The sequence below is a fragment of the Astyanax mexicanus genome, chromosome 18 (genome assembly GCF_023375975.1).
Source record: "Astyanax mexicanus isolate ESR-SI-001 chromosome 18, AstMex3_surface, whole genome shotgun sequence".
Classification (NCBI taxonomy): Eukaryota; Metazoa; Chordata; class Actinopteri; order Characiformes; family Acestrorhamphidae; genus Astyanax; species Astyanax mexicanus.
Window position 1 is genome coordinate 15676084 of NC_064425.1, and position 21392 is coordinate 15697475.

At 37.3% G+C, this 21392-nt stretch overlaps 3 protein-coding genes across 3 annotated transcripts in view; all 3 read left to right on the plus strand.

Moving 5' to 3' along the window:
- The window catches only part of vps53 (VPS53 subunit of GARP complex), a 34731-nt gene extending 32214 nt beyond the window's left edge, over positions 1-2517 (plus strand). The window contains exons 21-22 of the mRNA XM_007245923.4: positions 340-444; positions 870-2517. Coding sequence (XP_007245985.2) covers positions 340-444; positions 870-1043 — 279 coding nt within the window. The 3' untranslated portion in view covers positions 1044-2517. The remainder of the gene's footprint in view (positions 1-339; positions 445-869) is intronic.
- Positions 2518-2622: 105 nt separating this feature from the next.
- Positions 2623-6214, plus strand: rflnb (refilin B). Its single transcript, XM_007245924.4, has 3 exons — positions 2623-3223; positions 4237-4322; positions 4423-6214. The coding sequence occupies exons 1-3, from the start codon at positions 3044-3046 to the stop codon at positions 4739-4741; spliced, it is 585 nt and encodes a 194-aa protein (XP_007245986.3). The 5' UTR covers positions 2623-3043; the 3' UTR covers positions 4742-6214.
- Positions 6215-8215: 2001 nt separating this feature from the next.
- Positions 8216-17583, plus strand: exo5 (exonuclease 5). Its single transcript, XM_007245926.4, has 6 exons — positions 8216-8532; positions 10265-10349; positions 11411-11661; positions 14115-14219; positions 14347-14519; positions 15772-17583. Exons 1-6 carry the CDS (start codon positions 8454-8456, stop codon positions 16237-16239), a joined length of 1161 nt encoding a protein of 386 aa, XP_007245988.3. The 5' UTR covers positions 8216-8453; the 3' UTR covers positions 16240-17583.
- Positions 17584-21392: the final 3809 nt, after the last annotated feature.

Below are 21392 nucleotides of genomic sequence, written 5' to 3' on the forward strand. Positions count from 1 at the left end.
CTTTTTTCTTTTTTTTTCTCCAAGTGCAGAGGACAGAGGGGAAAAAAGGATCCACTGAATGGGCCTGTGCCGCATTTAACCTCTTTAACTGCTGATTTGCCCAGACTCTCTCATTATAGCCAAAATAATTACCGGTGAGGCTAATTCAGTGTCGTTCAAGCATGGTGTAATTGCTCTGTTAAAACATTGCTCTTGAGTGTTGCTCTTTGTTTGCAACTTTTGCTATTTGGCGACTGTCTAATGTTCTCCTGCTCACTAAAGCAGGCCTTTGGGACAGGGCTAAGGTCTGTGGGGCAGTCCTAGTTGCTTGACTGACCTACTTCTCTTTGTAACCTTTAGGTGGTTATGGCTCCACATGAGCCACCAGTGGTCTTTGTGGATAACTACATCAAGCTTCTTGCTGATGGCAACCCTGAGACGTTTCAGAAGATTCTAGACATGAAGGTAAGCCTCACTTTTTCTGGATAGGTTGGATATCTCTACCATTCATGCTTTTTTTTATGCAATCCATCTATATCTACTCTACAGGGAATCCCTTTTAAAGGGGATCAATAATATGTTTGTGGGTTATGCCTAAATACCTTCCCTTTAGTGCTACTTCTGGAGCTTTTTTCTAAGTAAGCAAACAGCTGCTGTATAATTGCTGCTGCTATGCAAATTAATTTTGTACCATTAAGTGACTTTCTCTATTAAAGGTTAAGGTGCTCCTGATCTAGTTTTACTCGGGAAATACCAAGAAACTGTCTTACAGAGAACCACTCACACAAAGTTATCTTTGTTTTGTTGTTTTGTTCAGAGGAGGTCTTGTATTGTCTTTGTAGTTCTTCTCACACTTAATTGTATGTGTGTCTGTCTCTAAACATCTTCAGGGACTGAAGCGCAGTGAGCAGAACAGTATGCTGGAGCTCTTCAGACAGAGGTTACCCACTCCACCCTCCGGGCCAGATGGAGGACCCTCTCTGTCTTTCAGCGCTCCCACCCCTGAGCAGGAGTCCTCACGCATCCGCAAACTGGAGAAGCTCATCAAAAAAAGAATCCAGTGATCTCAATGTGGACTGATTCACCACTCAATATGCGTTCAGAGATCAAAGTGGTGTTATACACCCTTATGTAAAATGTGGTAAACGAGGACGTGCCTGTCCTGATACAAATCAGCTGTCTCATATCAGTAAAGTCAAAAATAAGAGTTCTCCATCCATGCATTAATGTGAACCTCATGATATGAAGGCTGTTAGATTGTGATGAAATTTCCACCAATGCATTGCTGGCATGAGTGAGTCATTTACCACTGTGTTTTTATGTGAAGCTTTCTTTTTTAGAACACTAATGCTCAGGCTCGCCATAGTGGCCGTAGCGTCATTTACGTTGCACATTTCTCTGAAATATGTTTGCACTTAAAGTAAAATGGATGGCAGAATCTGCTCGAAGTTGCCTGCTGCTACTTTGGCACAGATTCTTCCGGCCTGCCGAGTCTGAACATGAAATTGATTTAAGGGCAGTGCTTTCATTGAATGTCCCCCTCATTATTACAGTAAACGGTTGCTGGAGCTGCAGAATGGGTGTGTGGGGGACATAGTGCGTACAAAACTTGTAAAAGGTCTTTGGGCTCAGCAGCAGTGGAGCTCCAGGCAGTCTGTGCCAGAGAGGAACCTAGGATTTCCTCCAATTGTGTCCAATTTTCTCCAAATTGGACACAAACCAGCTGCCTTGTTTTTAATGTAGATAATTCATATACGGAATGCATGCATTTTTGGTTTGTGGTTGAAAAAATTAAAAAAGGGTGACATGAATGAAAACCTGTGATAAACCATGCCTAGGATTGAATTTGGTATTTGTTCTTTAGCCAAACATTTAGTTTTTTTTTTTTTTGATGGGGGAATGAAAATTACAGTGAGTCCCTAGATTACGATCGGATCACTCAAATCAGATTCAGAGGTGGTCAGCAATGGCTTATGTCGACATTTATCACAAATATACACAGAATGGGTTTTCAGTGATCAGATTTAGCCAAGCTAATAGAAATAAAATAATAGAAAGAATTTGATCAAAACATGTGCAGGTACTATCCAAAAACAAAACATGTTCTTTGAGATTTTTGTCTTAGTATCAACAGACTTTAAGTACAGTATTTTCCGGAACATCTTAAAGTATATTGTATTGTTATTATAAGGGCCTCATGAAGATGACTTATAGAGTAACAGCTGATGATATCAATTGTCATGTTTATCTAAAGAGAAAGAAGAGTTTAATTTACTGTCCTCACTGTCTGTAATTGCTTTGCTGTTGATGCATACATGTCTGTAGATTGATTGTAGATTGTTTATGCGATGTGTGAGAGGCCTGGGCTTCTGACTTTGAAGTTCTGCTTATGATTATATCAATGATTATTCAGTCTGATGTGTATATACATTCCTGCCTACTGTTAATAGAAATGCAACTTTTATACTATAAATCACTCCTAATATAAGTGCTATAATTCTGTCAATAAAATGTGCAGCATTGGAAGAAAAAATGGAAGACCTGTCTTTAAAGGAGTATTTATTCTCCTGATCCGGGAGGGGAGGGGTTTGGTTCTCATGGGCCCCAAACTGTTTTCCCCCCCTCTAATTTTCACTCCAATCAGCAGTGGGGAGGCTCTTGTGAGGGCGGTCCTTTTTAAGCTGCCTGCTTGTAAAACAATGAAGAGCTTTGAGGTAGGACAGTTTTAAACTCCAGCCAGTTCTTGTGGTTGGTTTAGTTGGTGGTGTATTTTTGCTGCTACTTCAGAAAAGCTTGTGGATTTTCCTATTTAACACAAGTGTTCTAGCCTTAAGTGGGGAGCACTGGAGAGATTCAGGAGGTCTGGGGAATAAAAAAGGAAGGATCTACAGCAGTGAAAAGCTTCTTTAGAAAGTGATCCTCAGTGTGAAAGTACCTGTCAGAGTGAGGGGAGCTGCTGAACGCTACTGAAGGACTGTAGAACTCACTGGATAGAGTGTCTGTAAGACAGCAGCACAGTTCCTCTCGGGTTGGAGCTCTCTGGTGGAGCTGGAGCTGAGGGGCAATGGTGGGAAGACTGAACCTGCACAATGTGTCTGACGACGAGCTTCTGGATATGAGTTTTAAAGCTGAGCGCACTCTGGACAGTCCGGACTCCGGACTGCCGCCCAGCCCCAGCCCCAGCCCCTGGCTACTGCCGGCGGGCAGCGAGAGGAGCAGCGGGGGCTCAGAGGACGAAGCCAGGGTGAGTACCTATAGCTAACAGGCACACTGAAAACCTCACAGTTAGCAGACAATTCAGCTTAGTCTTTACCTCTGAATAATGCTATTAAAGCTGAACTAATATCCACAGACACCCAGAGTGGATTTAGTTTATTTATGCTGCATCAGGTAGCAAGCAACTAGTGGGTGATTTAACATTTTTATTACATATGTACAACATGTTCTGATATTTTAAAGCATTTAATAATTCCCATATTATATACCATGTTATGTGTGTAGGTAGCTAAAATTAATGAATTAGTCTCATGCATGTAAAACTACAATACCTGAAAGTCCCTCAGATTTGTTAAAATGTAATTACTAACTTCATCTGTTTATTAAATTGTAATTTCATTTGTTCATCTCTAATTCCTAAATTCATGTTTATATATAACGAGACAAACAGTATCAATCTTGTGATTTTAAATAGGAATGTTTACCTCAGGTTTAGTTAAACAATTCAGAGGTGAATTCAGAAATTACAGTTTAAGAAATGTGAGGTGAATTCAGGAGTTATAGCTCAAGAAACGTGAAGTGAATTCCGGATTTACAGCTCAATAAACTTGAGGTGAATTCAGGATTTGCAGCTCAAGAAGTGTAAGGTGAATTCCGGATTTACAGCTCAAGAAACGTAAGGTGAATTCAGGATTTACAGCTCAAGAAAAAATAGGTAAATTCGGGAACTATTGCTCAAGAAATGTGAAGCAAGTGATCTGAAGAAAAAGAAACAAATTCAGGAGTAATTGCTCAGGAAATGTGAGGTGAATTCAAGAATTATTGTTTAAGGAAATGTGAAGTGAATTCAGGAGTGGCATATTTAGAAATTATGTGAATTTGGGAAATGCAGCTCAAGAAACTCAATGTGAATGTGCACTCATTCACCTCATTTATTTAGTTACAATGCCTGAGGTAAACATTTATATGCCAAGTTATTATGCTGATGCTATGTTTGTCTAGATATAATATCTAAACTCGGCCTTTATAATTTTATTCCAGGTTCCACCAAAACAATTGAAAGGTCTTCACCCATTCTCTTATGGGGAAGGAATTGAACTTGATCCTCTGCCTCCAAAAGAAATAAGGTGATTATCTTTCAGGTGCATAATGTCCATCATGTTCATTTTTTTTTTTTGTGTACAAACACGAGTTAAACACGTGTGGAACTTCTGGTTATTGTTGCAGATACACCTCATCAGTGCGCTATGACTCGGATCGCCACTTCATCCAGGACGTGTCTCTACAGCCCAAGGGTCTGGGTCTGGAGCTGTGCAGCCAGACTGTGTTGGCTCTGTCTCAGAGCACCTGGAGGCGTTACAAAACGCAGCTGGAGTTCCAGCCTCGTCAGCGGGTGCAGCGCTACCAGAGCACCACTATTGTATACCCCAAGCATGCCAGGACCCTCTACACCACCCACCTCAGTTATGATGGACGGAAGCTGTCCAAACGCTTCCTGTCCAGTGTGGAGCTGGAGGCGTCTGACTGTAGAGCCAGTCAGAACTGAAGGGTGATTGGCTTTTCAGAGATTTCTTACAAAGTATGCCTATCCTTAACCCTTTAAAGACTGATGCTCACAGTAATCGGGACAAATCTGGACTATTAACTATGAGTGGACTTCCTAAGACTGCCTGTTTTAACCCCCTGTTTCTTTTAGCATAATTGTTTTTAGCTGGGACTGTTATGGCTCTGGTTTAGAGAGATTAGCTTTGGCAAGTGGAGGGTTGGATTATGGAAATGGATCATATTTTCTAAGTAACATCTGCAGCCTTTTCTGTGACCCAAACTCTGTGAGATTCTATTACTTTGGGCTTTTTAATGCTGCTGCAGATGTTTGCTTGGTTTTGGTTAATGCTGAGATGATGCTCAGTGATGTTGGATCATTACTGACTGAGGGGTTTATTGGTAGTTTATTGGTAGTAAGGCAAACTGTATATAAAACCGTGCAGGGAAGTGACTTATGAGGATGAGATGATTTTACTTGTAATGCTGATATAAAATTAAACAGGTAAAAAGGCTGTTTTATGTAAGTTAATGGGGTATCTGTAGTTTGTTTCACTGATGATGTAAAGTGAGATAGCTGCACACATACATCAAGGAAAATGCTAGTATTGTAACATTGTATGGTCCAGGGTGACTATATATTTAGGTTTTCATGAAAAAACCTGCAAACCTGAAATCTGGCTTTTTTAAGTCAATTTACACAAAATCATAATTTTAAACTGCATGTGTGCAGATATGTGGCTTTTCCTGTGCTTTTGTTCACCCTGCTCTGTTTTGAATGTGCACATGTTGAGATGTTTTACCCAGGTCTAACTTCACATTTATGTATCACAGGACTCAAGAATCTGTGCGCTCTCTCATGGATGGAAAATTATTTTCTTAAGAAACAGGGTAATATTGGATATTTTGCACAGTGCTAACAGGTCGAGAAGATATGGATTTGCATACCTGAAACCCAGGATCCACTAGAGTTCGACACACACTCTTCACATTCTATGTGCACTACTGTACGTCTATGTTTAGGCATATGTCATTTTCAAGATTTTATCACGTACCGTAATTCTTCCTTATGATTTTTTCTTTCTGAAAGTAATATGCCAAGTATATCACACTGCTTGGTTGTAATGTCTTGTTTGTTTGGGTTTTTTATTTTTGCTGCGAATAAGTGAGGAAATATGAATGGTTGTTCTGAGAGGGAGAACTGATCTCTTATGAATGTGTGTGTTTGTGTGTGTATATATGTTTGAATTGCAGCACTTGTAGACAATCCCATTTCTTTTAATGTAATGACTTTACCAGTTCAGAGGCACTTCAATTTAATCATGTCATATGAAAATCACTGTTTTCAGTATATTTATTTCAGTTTTCCGAATATTGTTGCCCTGTTGAATATTCAGATGAATAGAAAGGGGTATAGGACAAATCGTACAAAACACATTAGTTTCAGGCTGAAATAAACATGGGCTTTTTCCAACAAGTACTGTGATGTGATTTTGTTGAATAGTTTGGGTGTTTTAAAATGTGTGGAGACAGCAGGACAGTACCAGCAATTTAGACGCCTATTCATTATACTCTGACGCCCCCTAGAGGTGAGAAAATGGGGGTATGTGAAAATCCTGCTGGAAAGGATTAATATAACCACACGTGTGCATAAATATTACAAAATAGTTTTATAGTCCAAACTTGTCATATCTTTCTGATTATATTTATATTTAGATATATAATAAACATCTACCTAAGCATATCTGTTTGATGTTTTATTCATTTAGATACTTACATTTAGATATTAATGAAATACAAGATATTTCATTAATATTCAGTAATATTCAGTACTAATAAACAGAACTTAAATACACAGTAAATGGTCACTGTCTTTTAGCTGCTACTTTGGATTGTTTGCAGTTTGACTGTTTAAGTTATTTATTTTGTTTCCATCATAAATTAGTTTCCCTCAGTGTCAGTGTTGTGTTAATCTGTAACATATAATAATTAGTTGAGATGTTCTGTAGTTAGTAATGTTAACTGACACTAGTTTAGACATTATTAATCATTAATTTTTTATCTGATGTCTTCGTTCATTAATATTTACAACATACTTAAGCATTAACATTTAATAATGTCTTAGTATCAATTAATAATTAGTTGATACATTCCTTTACCATTTAACAATGTTTATTACTGCCTTAAGTAGGATGAACAAGGATATTGGAATTATATTGGTATCGACACAAGCGACACTGGCCGCACTTCTACAACTGGCAGACACTGTAGTAAGTAATAAAGTACCGTACAAATACTTTGTTTCCTTACTTATATAGATATTTAGGTTATCTATACTTTACTGGAGAAATGATTTTTACATTTTCACACAATTATTTGAATTTTCTACATCTTACATTTTAAAAATAGTCTTGTTACTCCTATTTATTTTTTATTTGTTTTATTCCGGCTTCTCATCATTGAAAAAAAAAAAAACTATCCAGATAAATATCTCCATCCCGATAGAGTAAATTTGACTTTGATTGGATGTGAAGTATTAACATACCATTCCGACACCCTATTGGTTGATAGGCAATCCACATGCACTATTTAACCCTGTGACGTGGCCAAAGCTTTTGTTCCTAATGCCATTTTCCCCCTTAATTACTTTTACTTTTATACTTTAAGCAGTTTTGAAAGCAGTATGTTTACACTTTTACTTAAAAAATAAAGGCTTGAGTTAATTTTAAACCCTAGTATCTATGACTTCTACCTGAGTAATGAATGTGAATACTTTTCACACCTTTGGACACTGGCCAATTCACTGATTTAAAGCTCCACTAGGTAGGATTGAGATTTTGTGCTCGTGGCCCCCCCCCCCCCCCCCACCGTTGTAGAGTGTAATAAATGTTTCAGGCGGATTAGTTTCTCTTTCTCGTTTTCTGGCTTTCACAGACATATTCGGTCTCTTTCCAGCTTCTGCCAGAGCGACTGTATGTTAGTTTGTAAAGAATGAACCAGTAATCTTTGTAGAACTGTTAGAACTAAAGGTCGGAAAGCAGGTCGCAGTTCTCCCGAGCGTTGGTCGCGGCCGCCTCTGAAAACATACAAAGTCTGGTTTGAGCTCAGAGAGCACTGCGTGCTATTCCTCCTAATACACCTCAATGCAGCGCTGCAGTGAGTTTCAAGCTGTAATTTTACTTCTTTAAAAAGATAAAAAAATCTAGGAAATTCTACCTAGTGCTGCTTTAAGCTAAATTTAGTTCATTACTTTATTCGTTAAGTTATAAATGTATACTGGGGTGTGTAGTGTCTCTAAAAGATAGAAATGTTTATATGCATCAAAATCTTAAGTTTTACCTTATTATTAAATATTTCTTTACTATTTTATGTTTGGGACATTTATAATCAAATTCGATTTCTAATGTAAACACGCTGTATTAAAAACTAGAATGCGTTGCCGTAGTGATTCACGTGTGAGCCAATGGTGTTGCGGGGGCGTGCCCTAAACTGGAGGCATGTCCAGGCATAACACAAACACACAGGAAGTGAGTCAGAACATGAAGATCTATAGCTAGTAAATAGAGAGAGGTGTGAGTAAGTGAGTGATGGGACCTGTGATACCTTTAATACGCGCGTGATTATCACAACATGTGAACACGTGATTACAGCAGCAGTATAATCACCAGTACTCTGTAATAGTGATGAGAGTCTGAGCTGCTGCTGCTGCTGTTATCATGGAGTCTCAGAGTGAAGAGTGGGACAACATCAGCGACTCTGAGCTCCTGGATATCGATCTAGATCACTACAGCTCAGGTAATTATCACACCATGATCATTACTACATTAATAATTTTAAACACCAGAAATACTAACCTTATGACCAGCTAAGTTACCAGCGCCTGCTCACACTCAGTAGACAGTTGTAGATTGTATTAGCTTAGCTAGCGTTAGCTTAGTATGTTCATACAGAGAGATTTGTAAAAAAAAAACTTGCTTTAGTTAAAATTAAGAGTATTTTTATATGGTTTATTGATTTACTAATGAATCTGTAGTATCTAAACATGTATGGTCAGTAGATGTTCAGGCTCGCTGTGGTCACGAGGCGGCGCTGTTGTTGTTTTGTTGAATTATTATCACGTGTCTGCTGCTGTGTGATAAGTCAGTATCTACACTACAAGGTTTCTTCTGTTTTAGTTTGATAGCGTTAAATATGTCTTATGTAACGTATTTCAATGCTTTAGTTAAGCCGTTCTGTTTTCACATGTCCAGTCTGTTTGCTAAAATCTAGTCAAGCTTGTTTTTTGTGATATTGTCTCTTTTTCATTTGAATTGATTAATTTGTTTCACACTGCTACATATAAATTAAGCCAAATTATAGCCTACACAGGAGTTTTGATTGTGTTGTACACTCCCCTGATTGCAATATTAATGTGGTCCTAAACTGGACTACATATGGCATTTACATATCACTTTATCACTTGGAATTAATAATTTATAAAAAAAAAACTATATATAATAAAATAATAATTAAAATAATTACAAAATAATTAATCTTATAATTAATTTGTAATTTAATAATTTCCATAATTAGTATATTTTTTTCTTTTTACAGAATTCCCATTTACAGCTTCTGAATGAAACTACAATTAATTTTATATGCAATTCTGGTCAAAATTTTTAGAAAACCCACTTTAATAACCAGCAATGGTAAAAAATACAGTGTACAAATTTAGGCAGTAAATTTTTTTTTAAGGCCTTTAAAAGACCATTAAACCCCCTGTTTTTTGCTGACTCTACTCTCAGCTCAATTTGAAAAATGCCTTAAAAAAAAAAAGAGGGGTAGTTTAAGAGGGGCACTGGGTGATGTATGGGTTTAAAGTCAGAGCAGGAGTGAAAGCTGATTGAGGTCATAGAGGTTTTTTAAAAAAAATAATAATACTACTTTTAGTGTTGTAAAAAATGTAATAAAATAAAGGCATGATTATTCTTCAACAAAAAATTGTTAACACCATACAGCTGGTACGTAGCAATGGAAATAAACTGAGCACTGGAAATTGATTTTTAAAAATGTATATTTACCAAGCCTTAATCTGTAGTAAAGCAATGCTGGTACATATCATGTTACTGCAGTCTCCACTGCAGCATTTACACACTTACACACAGCTCATTAACACATTCATCATAATAACTAGAAAAACACACAGAAACACAGAGAACTCTGTGAATATTAAAAGTATGAGCCTTGTATTTAAAAAAAAAATCAGAGGAATGGTGAGCACTGTTTCCTACACCAGAGGAAACTGGTACACAGGAAGAGGTTTGACTGACCCACATGGTAACTTAGCTTTAGCTCAGCTTAACACTGAAATAAGTCTCAGTTTCAGCAATGAAGAGAAGACAGTCTGACAGGTGAAGTGCAGTAATGAAATTATTATCTGTCTGTTAGAGATGTGTACATTTAAAGGTTTGGCCAACAGTAATGTTGCTTTCAGGGTCTGTTACTATGACTCTTATTTTTACAGTGTTTGTACTTATTCATGTTTCAGATGAACAACCTAAGCCATCCTGTAGCAAACCTGACACCAGTAAAGACACTGTGAACGCCATAATTTCCTTACCATCAGATCACAGGTAAATTGTAGCTGAAACAAAAACCTAATGTTAATAATCTCCAAAAAGCGACACAGGAGAGAAATAAGGCCTTCTTCACTTTCAATGGAATAGTTAATATCAGGTAATTTTTCATCATTGAATGACAAATAAAGCCTCTTGACTTGAAGAAATGTCAATAGTGTAAGGGACAGTTTGTGTGTTATATAATTATGTAGTAAACTAAAAGTCGACAAAAATGGGAATAATTGTCTTTCATTGACAGCGGTAATATGTGCATGCATATACGGGAACAGTTTAAAGTAAAATTAAAGTTATTTTTATCAGATCAGGGTATCTGCAGATTCATAAAAAAATACTTTTTATTTGTGTCAAAATGTTTAAAATCCATCTCCCAAAGTCTTAAAATGGTCCAGAGACCCTAAAAACATTTCATGGGGGTTAGATAACCTTAATTTTTGATTGTACCCTAATTTAAGTGTACAAACAGTTCCAGTTTTGGTTCTAATTTTGGTCTGTCAGACAACAGGAGTTACAAGATTACTGTAAAGTCTGTACATTTTGTATTATTGTGTGATTTTTGCTTTTTACTTGCAAAAGCGATCTTAATTTTGTCTTAATTCTGTGAGGTATTAAAAAGTGTAAAAACAAAACTGTCAATGTAAACGGCCTTGAACAACCCCCACAACAAACAAAACATGGGGAAACATAAGTGATTTTTTGTTTGCTAGTGTGAACGCAGGGTTAGCCTGCTTATGTAACATTAATACATTGCTCTGATTCAGTGTCCCTTACAGAATTCAATAACTGTAAATCTGTCAAAAATGTAGTAATACAGATGTACTGAAAATCACCAATATTGTGTAGAATTATGCATTTTGTGACTTTTTACCCTCCTTACTAATAATGTGTCATACTACAAGTCTTTACTAGAGTCTTTCTCTGCTCTGTAGTTCTTGATAGATAATAGTTCTATTGTGTTGAGCTGCAGATTGCAGTTTCTGGTGTGGGGTGGTAACTGAATAATGTGCAGGGGCTGCTCAGTATATAATGGTCAGTATTGTCTGTGTCCTGGCTGTCAGGAATGAACTGGGCCTGCAGCAGAGGAGTGTTAAAACAGATGAGGAGAGAGGTGAGAAGAGGAAGAGAAACGCTGGGGTTGTCCAAAAGCCCTTACTGCGCTTCATGAAGCGTCACCTGAGTGTAACCCAGCTGTGTGAGCAGACCTGGTGTGAGCTAAAGCTCGAATACGGCATCCGAAATCCTCAAATCAGGAAAACAGACGAGCGGCGGACAGAGATCCAGACAGGCGCCAGTATTCACCTGGCAAGAGGTTAAGACAAATACTAGCTATCTTTATCTGTGTTTACTTTACTGTAGATATCATATTGCATTATGATACCTAGGGATGTCCGAGTCCAATCCATGGGGTCAGAATCAGCACCAATTCAAGCATTTCTAATTCTTCAGATATCAGTTTTTATTACTTTTTGTGCTCCATTTACTCCAATGTATTAGAGAAGTTATAAGAGGATACAACCTAAATAAGTGAAGGGTTTTTTATTATGTTAATAAAGTGGTTTAACTATTTTAGGTATGAGCTAGGCCTGGCAAAATGGCCCTAAAATAATATTAATATTTCAGGGTACTTCTGTAATATGACATATCATTAAATTAAAATAAAATAATTTCAATAATACTGTATTGCAAAAAGGATGAAGATTAAATTTGATTTGCCGATATTATTCAATACGATATGGCATGGTACAGCCCTAATTAAGCTTTTTACCAGATTGTAATAGATGTCAAAATGATCCAACATGGCATGATTAAATAATAATGCACTCCATATAGTCAGGATTAAAATACGGTAAAATACAAAATAATGGACAAATATAATATGCCTTTGTTAGATATATAAAGGAAATGAGAAGTGTGAGTTTTCCTTCTACTACAAACAGCAAAAAAGTTAATAATAATAATATCTAATACCTAATAATATCACAACGTTTTAGGGTATTTTTGCGATAACTATATAAAAAAATGTAGCACATCCCTAATTAGGATTATATCTAGGAAAGGCCAAGTTACATAAAAATGCAAATAAAAACACACGCAAAACACATTTAAAATGCATCATATTTCAATCAGTCAAACCACAGCTGTTGGTCTGAGTCATCTGTTATATAAGACAGTCATAAAACAAAACCCAGCCCAGTACAATCAAAACAATCAACACAGTCAGATTTCAGTCTGAATTACTGAATGTGTATTTCCTACCAAGTGAGAGTATACAACTCTGGAAAAAATTAAGGGACCACTTCAGTTTCTGAATCAGTATCTCAGATTTTGCTATTTATAGGTATGTGTTTAACTAAAAATGAACATTGTTGTTTTATTCTATAAACTACGGACAACATTTCTCCCAAATTCCAAATAAAAAATGTCATTTAGAGCATTTATTTGCAGAATATAAGAAATGGCTGAAATTACAAAAAAGACATCGATTTCAGACCTCAAATAATGCAAAGAAAACAAGTTTATATTGGTTAAGTTTTATTAACCCTGGTTTTTAATCAAAGTTTTCAAGCATCTTGGCATTATCTCCTCCACCAGTTTTACACACTGCTTTTAGATAACTTAATGCCACTCCTGGTGCAAAAATTCAAGCAGTTCAGCTTGGTTTGATGGCATTTGAACATCCATCTTCCTCTTGATTATATTCCAGAGTTTTTCAATTTGGTAAAATCAAATCAAACCCTAGTGACATGAATGCAGAGGTTTTAATGGTTTTATAACATGCGCAGTGCATTGTACAGGGCACTGATCTTCAGCCATGCTTCTGCAGAACTATGTTCCCTTAAAAAACAGGGGTGGGCCAGAACAGTTTTCTGATCTGCCTTACACTGTGGATCCAACCCAATCCACCCCATCTGATCCAGTTAATTGCGGCCTTTAGATGTTCATGAATGATGTATGTTAAGTTTGGGTTGCGTTTGAAACTTTATGTCTAAAGAAATGCATTAAAATTGAATGCATTCAGCCCTTTTTAGTTGCACCCATCCATCCATCCATGCTTATCTGGGATTAGGAGGTTGCAGCTCTAGCTAACTTTCCTAACCTCCCTTTCCCTGATAACATTGTCCAACTCTGACTGAGGAATCCCTAGGTGTTCCCAGGCAAAAGTGGAGATATAATCTCTCCACTTAGTTCTTGGTCTGCACTGAGGTTTCCAACCAGGAGGCGCCGTGGTGGCATCCTTATCAGATGCCCAAACCACCTCGACTGGCTTCTTTCCATGCAAAGAAGAAATGGTTCTACTCTGAATCCCTCACGGATGACTGATCTTCTCATCTTATCTCCAAAAGAGACCCCAGCCATAATTCTGAGGAAGCCAATTTCACAATCTCATCCTTTCGATCATAACCCATCTATCATGACCATAGGTGAGAGTAGGACTGAGGATCTGGTAGATCAAGAGCTTAGCTTTTTTGCTCAGCTTCCTTTTAGTCACAACATTCTGTGGCCAATCTCACACTCCATTGTTCCCTCACTCATGAATAAAACACTGAGATACTGGAACTCCACCTGGAGTAAACAATCCATCGGTTTCCTACTGAGACTTAATCATATCTTTAAGATGTCACATTATGCTCACATACACATACAACTAGCTCATCCAACTACATTGGGGTGTATTTCTGCTTTTTCTCTTTTCTGTCTAATTGTTTTGCTCTTTGTGGATGCATTTAACACCAATCCCCAACCACCTACCTCTGTTTACAGAGCTGGAAGTTCATTCAGTGATTCCTATTGATACGAAGACCAGAGAGGATTCTTTTGGTATCAGGATCCTTAATGTGCTACATATGATTCCCATACTGGAAGCAGGTACATCATTATGTTGATTAAGAACTGATGCAATTGTTGTTCAACACAAAGTATTGATTTATAGAAATTAAAAAATAATAAAGAAAAAACTACTAAATTGTTAAATAGCTGTTGTGTGTGGTTTCAGGCCAGTGTGTGCGTGAGTTTCCAGTGTTTGGAGTGTTGGAAGGTGTGAATATTATGGGAGTCATTGATGAGCTGAGTTATAACCAGAAGGGGGAGCTGGTGTTGAACGAGCTTAAGACCCGCAGGCACGACTCTCTCCCTGGAGATGCTCAGGCCCTCGGACACTCATTTCAGGTGAGTGAAAGATAGAAACTGTATTGTCTGAAAGATCTGATTGCATTATATTTTTGCCAAAAAATAAAATGAACTGAAATAAAAAAACATAGTGATACTGTAGACAATTTTTTTCTAGGTTTGGGTGCTTCCTTGCTCTAAAACATCTGATTCAAATAATCAGCTTCTTATCAAAAGACAAAATCTAACTTTTTGAACTTGAGAGTCCCTTTAGATATAGCAAACCTAAGAGTGTTATTTTTCCTCACAATTTATTCAATTATTGTAGTTTCTGATTGGTTCTGCCTCTGAGTTTACAGCTTTTTTTACACACCAGCAACTTGTAAGAAAAAAAAAATGTAGTAGTACTGTGTACTGGTGTATACCTGTACACTGAGCAGAACAAATCCACCAGACAGTCTTCTGAACCTGAGCTTTAAAGAAAAAGATAAGGATAAACCAGCTTGGCTTGTTTCGTATGAAGGCCTTTACATGGCTGCTTTGACTTTTTTTTTTTTTACTTTCATTTTAGCGTCACATATTTAAAAAATATATGTTGTTTATTTTCCTGTTTTTATGACATTTGACTAATATTTTAAATTGAATTATCATTTTTATTGCATCTGTATTTTTTAAAAATAATGTTAATACAGTTTTCAGCCTGAGTAGCTTTTGTTTTAACATACATAATTTAGAATGGAGGTGTATATCAGAACTATCAGAAATTTAAATATTATAAGGCACACTGGATTATAAGGCGCATTAAGTGACTGCATACTTGAAGTGAACAAGGGTGTAGCCATTTCCCTTCTAAGGATTTAAAGTGCGCCAAACACGGTAATCTAGTACAGTTTTCATTAGTACTCATCTTTAGGGCTGTTTTCTTGTACTTTGTCCACTGCTGCTTAGAACATTAAAGCGACAGTCCGTGAATTTAAGGGCTTTGGGGATTTAGAGACCTCTAAATATGAGAATATTTAATTGCAGCAAGCATGCAGAAAAGTAGTTTTCAAAGGTGTTTTTTTTATCATTTTATTTCTGACTTTTCCACATTGTGTCCCAATTGTCCCACCCCTTTTGTGTGTCCCCATCCCCGTCCCCATTCAGAGGCTGTGCATGTGATCTAAGTAAATAAAAAAAAGTGATACAGCCAGAAAAACTACTAAATCTGCCAAAATGTACCAGACCATTCAAATTACATTTAGAAAACTCTGTGGAGAAACATCTGGTATTTTTTACTCTGATTAAACACTTCTCTCTGTGTGGTTATTAGGTTGGCTTGTATAAGCTTCTGTTTGATGGACTGATCAGAGGAGAAGTGAGGAGAGAGCACATTGTGAACAATTTCACACTGCGACCCTCGCAGGTACTGGGATCTGAGGTTCAGGCACATGCTCTGAGGATCGGGATTAATGTGGTTACGTTCGGTGAGCTGGTGGACACTTTTCTCATGGTCCTGTCCTGTACTGAGGTGCCGTGCATCGACCTCCTCCAGATGGAGTACCGTCACCAGGACTCTAATAGCCTCATCGGCACCAGGGTGGTCCCCTTCGACGAGGCACAGCTACGGTCAGACCTGCGGGGCTACCTGGCCTACTGGACCGGCCAGAGGGAGCCCAGAGGAGTGGATATAGAGGATGCATGGAAGTGCACCATGTGTCCCTACAGCGAGATCTGTGACTGGAGGAAGAACAGCTCACAAGCCCCTGAGACTCTTCACACTAACAAGAGAATCAAATGAATTGACATACAGAAAAAAACATTATTTGTAGCAGCTGTGACTCTAATGCCCCTAATACCTCTAAGCGTATGCCTGTAATCAGCATTTTAGCATTTTTATAACATTTTTTTTTACTATCATTTTTTTATACCTATGATTTATTTTACATACTTTGAAGTAGCTTAAGCTAAGCATAAGCTGACTTTCCTGAATAATTAAGACTGTTTAAGACAGCGTAATCATGCACTGATTTTGTATGAAAGGTTTTAAATAAGGTTTAATATCCTTTTTCAGATATGAATGTAAAATTATTTGATAGAAGGACTGTTTACGTAAGCGTTTAAAAAAAAAAACTGCTGTTAGTTTATAAAAACTGACAAATGTACTTTTTAATGAAATTAACATATGAAATTATGTCCATATTCTGTCCATAGGATGAGGCTAATATTTAAAAAGTAAAGTGGAAAAATGTACATCAAAAGTTCAAAGTAACTACTATGAAAAACATTTAGTACCAGTCAAATGTTTGAACACACATTCTCTAATATTTCTCTCATTTTTATCATTTTTTACATTTTAGATTAAAATTAAAGACTTAAAAAACACCTGATAGATAAAACCGAGTTGAAGCTCAGAGTAAAAGAAAAACAGTTAACAAGAGCTTAGCCCAGCTTCTCATGAAGCTGAGTGAGAGAATGATGCCAAGAGAGGGCAAATTTGGCATCAAAACAAAAGGAGCTTTTTTTTTAAGCATCTAAAGTATAAAATCTATTTGGGCCTGTTTAACACTTTTTTGTTTATTCATAATTGCATGTGTTACTTCATATTTTTGATGTATTCAGTATTAATAATCATAAAAAATAATAAGAAAGAAAAAAATAATTAAATGAGAAGTGTGTCCAAACATTTGACAGGTACTGTATATTCAATTTAATTGTAAAGGAAGTAAATTATGATTTTCCATGAAAATGTGAGGTAAGAAAATAAGTTTAAAGCAAACACAGTTTTTGTCTAAAGTTCATCAAGTTGTTAATATAATGAAAAAAATAGGTATAATTTTCCACTCTTGATGTAGCATGAAAGTGTGTTTACTGCACAATACTTTATTTGAATGCAATACTGATTTTGCCCATTAGATGAGGCTGTTGTTACATTTTTTTTCCATGTTTTCTCTGAATGAAAATCAGGAGACAAATACGCTAGAGCGGTAAGACAAAACTCAGACCATTCCTGCCTTGTAAAATGACCAAATAAGGATGCATCATTCTGTCTGTACTTATGTCTGATTCCTGTGGAACTGCCCAGTCCTCAAGCATCATTCTGTGTGACATTTACTGCTGACATTAAAATAATTTTCAGTAAAAAGTGCTGCAGATTTATTGCATTGCCTTGTTTGGGTTTAAGAGCTGAAACTGGAACTGTGTTACTGGGGCTGTAGCTGAATCTGCAGTGGGAGCTGTGTTGCTGGATTGTGGTTGACGTTTGTGTCGTAGGCCTCTGGAGCATGTTTTCATTATCACTGGACCACAGAGGGGCTGAGCACATCTCACTGGCATTTAAAACACACCTCACAGATTCCCACAGGGCAGCGAACTTCTCTCTCGGTCTCTTACACTTTTTCTCTCTCTCTCTCTCTCTCTCTCTCTCTCTCTCTCTCTCTCTCTCTCTCTCTCTCTCTCTCTCTCTCTCTCTCTCTTACTCACACACACTCTCTCTCTCTCTCTAACACACAGCCTCAAAAACAGTTAGCTCAACTGTCAAACAAAAAGTGTGAAAATACTAGAACCGTCTGGACAACAGAAAAAAGAAAACAGAATAAATCATAAAGGGAGTGTTTGAACTGGTGCAGTGTTCAGGGACGGGAGCCAGGCGCTCTGTTTGCTCTATTAATTGTCCCAGAGAAAAAAATTACATGATGTGGACACTCCTCACTTTGAGATTGTCACTTAGGCATGTGAAAAATGCAGTCTGCTATAGACCACAAACCTTTGAAAATCTAAACTGTGTAAATACTGTTGTTTGAGATGCAGTCTATTTCATCCAGCCCTGTTTTTTTTACATTAATTAATGATACTTCAAAGTGACAGTCTATAAATGTAATTGCAGTGAAAACACACAAAAAAAACACTTTTAAAACATGCATTGTGGTGCAGTCTCTTTTCAGAGTGGCTAAATCTGGGTATTTGTTTTGTTTTGTTTTAACTATTTATGAATAAGCAGATTAAAACTAAGTTGGCCATTCTGAAAAGTGAGATGAGAAGAGAAAAACACCCGGAAAACAACAACAACAAGGGAGCAAACTGGACCAGGATCTTAACAGAGTCCTAGAAGTCTAACTAGCAGAAACATCAGAGAAGAAGATTGGACAAAAAGATTGGACAGGGACCTATAGTGCAGGGGCCTATAGTGCAGGGACCTATAGTGCAATGGCCTATTTTGCAGATAAAAAGTACGATACCTTAGTTGAATAGCCCACCTCCGCTCTCCTACAGCTTTTTGAGATCCAGTTATTTTGTGCTTTTTGACCAGCACTCTGTACAACTGGCTCTTCGGGGCATATTTTGCCCCGATAAATCGCTTTTTACACTGGTATCCAGGTTTAAAGTAGCTTCTCACTTCAGAAAGCTGAGGTGGGCTATTCAACAAAGGTAAGTACATTTTATCATGTTTTACTGCACCAAAAGTCAACTTTACACCAGATTTTTCCTTGATGTAAAAGTGTCCACAAACATTTGGACATCATAAAGTGTACATATAGGGTATTAGAAGGTAAAATAGTCCTTAGAGAAATGTTTAACAGTTAGATTTATCTCTTTTAAAGAGTTTGTTATAAAGCATACCATTATTAACAATCTGTGTAAAAATGTAGATTCACTGGTCATTTTGAAGAGTAAAGGAAATGGCTATATTTGCAGTATAAATACTGTAACCACTGGTTACACTGTCAACACCACTGTAAATACACCTGCTCTGCACTTCACAGAACATCAAACTGATCAGCTTAGACGTGTTTGATGACTAAATGTCGTCTCTGTATTTTTGGACTGCAGCTATGAGGCTAATGCAGCGAACACAAAAAGGAAACCACAAGTTTGCGTGGTGCTAACGTCATGTCTAAACTACCACACACTTCCCTGAAACCATTTGATGGTTAAAGTAACCTTGAATAGTCTGATGATACATCACAAGACACACTGATATTTATATTAAAGGGGAAATGTACAGACAAAATCAAGCATCAAACAAGTGTTAGCTCTGTGCAACCTAGCTACGTGTGTACATGTTTATCTCTTATATAACTACACTTAAAACACCAATCTGCTCTTGGCTTGTTCTTAACTGTTCCTATAATGTACTTTCATGTTCCATTTGAGCTTGTGGTCATAATTATGTGGAGTACAGAGAGCTGCTATTATGTGTTGTTTCGCTCTAATGAAATCTTGTGTAATTAAATTTAGTCTGCACTCCAATAAACAGCAACACCAATAGCCTTTTGTAGACGAGTGGTGGGCAAATTGCAATACTTCTATTATAAAACAGTACTTGCTTTTAAGATTGTAAAAAATACATGATTCATCCAGTGCTGTAGACATAGATGCCAGGTTAAGCCTGCAGTCAAACAGGTATGTTTAAATGCATTCCAATTAAACTATTACTTTTATAATTTAATGGTTATTACACTGTCGATGTTGTTCTTGAGGAGCATACATGCATACCAGAATTAAGATAGGAAGCAGACTTCTAAAAAGTTGAATGAGTCTTTGAAAGCACAGCCCCAAAAGATGAATCACATTAACCGGTTGGGAATACATTACCTGCTGTCTAAAATGGTTTTTTTTTTTTTTTTTTTTTTTTTTTTTTTTTAAGAGATGTATATGCCTGACATAGCTTTTATCACCACTATTTTAAAGGGCATGTGTAGTTTTTTTTTACAATACACAGTGCCAGTCAAAAGTTTGGAGATACAAAACAATGTTTGGCCTCCACATTTACCCAACCTAAAAACACAAGAGATGCTTTGGGATGAGTCAGACTGCAAAGGGAAGCAGAGAAAGAGAGTTCCCCAATGATGAAACAAACTACCTTTTTTTACCAGATCAGGAGAATCTCTCGCTATCTTTAAGAAACTCCTGAAGACAGAGCTCTTCAAAGAGCACTTACTCTCCTAACACCTCTAACTAACTAACTAACTACTTCTAACCTCATTTCCTTCTTTCATTCCCTTCCTCCTCTATCCCACTATTTCTCTTTGGCTTCCTTTAGACCCTATCTAAAAATGTTTTTTTTTTATCTTGAATTTCTATTACTAAATGTACATCATTATTGTAGGTCGCTTTGGACAAAAGCGTCTGCCAAATGTAATATAATGTAATGTAATTTAACTTAGGTAGACGTGTATAGTGTTTCTGTAATAATCCAGTACACTCTGACCTGCACTTTCACCCAAGCTGAAGGTCAGAGATGGAGTTGCTCTTAGACCACTGAGTCAGAGGCCAGCCATCTGCAACTTAATACATCAGGTACAGCCCCTACCATCAGGTACAGCCCCAGAGTACTGTTTGTACTCTCCTTCACATTAAAGAAAATGTGCCTCCTCACCTGCACGTCCAGGAGGCCCAGCAATACAGCCTCGCTAATGAAGTCACTCGGGCGCTAATGACCCGCTCATTCAGCTTCCTAAAAGCTCTAGCGCTCACCCAGATGCTGCTAAAGTGCTCCTCCTCCTCGGCATGACCCTGCACAAACACACACTCACCTGCTACACGGCGGAACAGTAATGGGCTCGCTTGATTCACACACTGTTTGTCCTTCTGGCTGATGGCCAGTGGGCTCACTTCCTGCTGGCCTTAATCGGCTCATAGAACTCTATAGCAGGGTCTTTACAAGATGCTATAAAGTTGCTGAAAGAGCAAACTGTCCCTCTATTCACGGAAAAGGAATGTGGTGCAAAAGCAAGAACGCACGTGTGTGTGTGTGTGTGTGTGTGTGTTGAGTGAGGGAGTAAGTGTGGCCTGGATAGTGTGATTGATGCTTAAGATGATTGCACATGGAAAGTGTGGTGTTGGGTATAAAAGCAGGCTGTGTTTAATCCTAAAAAATGCATATTTTTCCAAAAGTTGCCATCCTTAGGAATATTAGTCAGTTTAATGGATGATGTTGAGTAAAATTATTAT

Excerpts from the sequence above, each read along its gene's own strand:
- rflnb (XM_007245924.4), top strand. The coding sequence starts at position 3,044 with ATGGTGGGAAGACTGAACCTGCACAATGTGTCTGACGACGAGCTTCTG. Across the intron at positions 3,224-4,236 it reads GCTCAGAGGACGAAGCCAGG|GTTCCACCAAAACAATTGAA; the intron begins GTGAGTACCTAT and ends ATTTTATTCCAG. Across the intron at positions 4,323-4,422 it reads CTGCCTCCAAAAGAAATAAG|ATACACCTCATCAGTGCGCT; the intron begins GTGATTATCTTT and ends TTATTGTTGCAG.
- exo5 (XM_007245926.4), top strand. The coding sequence starts at position 8,454 with ATGGAGTCTCAGAGTGAAGAGTGGGACAACATCAGCGACTCTGAGCTC. Across the intron at positions 10,350-11,410 it reads TCCTTACCATCAGATCACAG|GAATGAACTGGGCCTGCAGC; the intron begins GTAAATTGTAGC and ends CCTGGCTGTCAG. Across the intron at positions 14,520-15,771 it reads CCCTCGGACACTCATTTCAG|GTTGGCTTGTATAAGCTTCT; the intron begins GTGAGTGAAAGA and ends TGTGGTTATTAG.